Source organism: Apteryx rowi, unplaced genomic scaffold (assembly GCF_003343035.1).
Source record: "Apteryx rowi isolate R43461 unplaced genomic scaffold, aptRow1 scaffold_84, whole genome shotgun sequence".
Lineage (NCBI taxonomy): Eukaryota > Metazoa > Chordata > Aves > Apterygiformes > Apterygidae > Apteryx > Apteryx rowi.
The window spans coordinates 1,338,174-1,340,055 of NW_020451138.1; the positions used below are offsets into that span (position 1 = coordinate 1,338,174).

At 61.0% G+C, this 1,882-nt stretch overlaps 1 protein-coding gene across 2 annotated transcripts in view; it reads left to right on the top strand.

The window, feature by feature from the left end:
- Positions 1–1,683: 1,683 nt before the first annotated feature.
- SMAP1 (small ArfGAP 1) overlaps positions 1,684–1,882 on the top strand; it is a 100,711-nt gene continuing 100,512 nt past the window's right edge. For both annotated transcript variants that reach the window (XM_026089996.1, XM_026089997.1), the window contains exon 1: positions 1,684–1,862. In XM_026089996.1, the coding sequence (XP_025945781.1) occupies positions 1,745–1,862 (118 nt within the window). In that variant the 5' untranslated portion in view covers positions 1,684–1,744. The remainder of the gene's footprint in view (positions 1,863–1,882) is intronic.

Consider the following 1,882-nt stretch of genomic DNA (forward strand, 5'->3'; position numbering starts at 1 on the left):
CCAGTGTGATGAACAGGCAACACAGGAGCTGACAGAGCTTTGGATTTAGGCACTGAGGTAAGGCAACTAGCGCACTCAGCTTTGTCATGCCCTATTGCCCTATTTGTATTTCAGTTTTAACTCTTAGATGCTCAGCTCCAGGTACGATTAATAAGCCATCTCTTGGGTTTATGCATCAATACCATGTCCTCGTGTTTGTAACCTCATGGCCAATAGCTCACTGGCTAGCATACTCTCCCAGCCTGTGGGCAGACCCTAACTCCCTACTTTATTTCAGGGAGACCTAAGCATGTTCTCTCATATTATGTGATAGCCTAGCTATTAATTATTCTGATATGCTGTTTGCTCAGTTCTTTGTGTCCCCCAGTTTTGGGGGATAATTAATTAACCATTGGATTAGAGCAGAAAAAATACACTGAGCATGATTCAGTAATCTAATGACTGAGAGAGAAGAGACCTGGATATCCATCTGCCTCACTGAAGTGTTGTATAAGCTATATATAGGCTTCAGCTCTTTCCAGAAGGGTTAGATTAGAAAAAAATGTTAGGAATGAGCTGACAGAAAGGAAGACTCAATAGAGTACACAGTGGAGGCAAAGGGACCTAACACAAAATGGAGGAAAGGGAGAGTGGAAGTAGACCTGGTCCTGGAGAGGGACAGTGCAGGGCCGCACAGCCTGCTCACAGGCATCGAGCCTGGGCTACGGGCTGCTGCAGGTGTGCTGGGTCCAACTCACAGAGCAGCCCCAGCACGCAAAACCGCTTCCCTTCGACCCCTGTGCCACCTCAGCGGACGTGCACAAGCACCACAGTCTCCTCGTTGTAAGGTCTCCACTGTCCGTAGCAGTTTTTATAGAGAAAACACATCCTCTTCAAGACACCGGGAGGTTCGGAGGGCAAGTTAACGCTATGGCAGAATCCCCTCCACCAGGAGATCACGGCAGTTTCTTTCTCTTCCCCAGGGCTGCAGCTGGGCCCGGAGGAAGCGATGGCCGCCCAAGGCCCAGGGGCTCAGCACCGCACGGGCTGCGCGCCCCAGGGCGCTTGTCACCGCGGGCTGCCCCGGGGGAGGCGCGCACCGCGCCACAGGATACCTCAGGCTAACGGTAAAACGGCTTTAACAGCGGGAGGCGCAGAGCCAAAGCAGCCCGGGCGATGCCCTGAGCCACGGCGGGGTCGCTGCCACCACGGGGCAGAAACGGCCTCACCCCGTGAGCTGAAGCCGCCCCCGGCCCCCCGCGGCGCTGGCGCTGCCCGCGCTCCCGCCTCACCGGCCCCGCCCGCCCCCGAGGGCGGTGCCCCCGCGCCGGTCACCTGCGCGCGGACGGATACATCATTGCCGCCGCCACGCAGCCCTAGCTCCCGGCGCCGCCGCCCGCCCTTCCCTGAGCTGAGTCAGCGCGGAGCGGCGCGGCGCTGCGGCCAGCCCCGCAGGGCAGGGTCACCAGCACTAGGACCCGGCGGACTATTTTCGCGGCGTGGGCGGTCCGCCGCGCGCGGAGTGGTCGCGTGTGTGTGTGTGTGTGTGAGTGGTCGCGCGCGCGCGCGCGCGCGCGTGTGTGTGTGTGTGTGTGTGTGTGCGTGCGCGCGCGCGCGCGCGCCGAGAGGCGGTGTGTGTGTCGGGGGGGGAGGAGGAGGCGGATGGGTCTGCGGCGGTAAGTAGTTCCGGTAGAGGAAGTCGGAGCTCGCGGCGGCCGGTTCCCGTGGCTGCGCGAGGTGGGAGCGCCGCGCCCGAGCCGCCGCCATGGCCACCCGCTCGTGCCGCGAGAAGGCGCAGAAGCAGAACGAGCAGCACCAGGCCATCCTGGCCAAGCTGCTGCGGGAGGAGGACAACAAGTACTGCGCCGACTGCGAGGCCAAGGGTACGGGCGAGGCCGGGGCC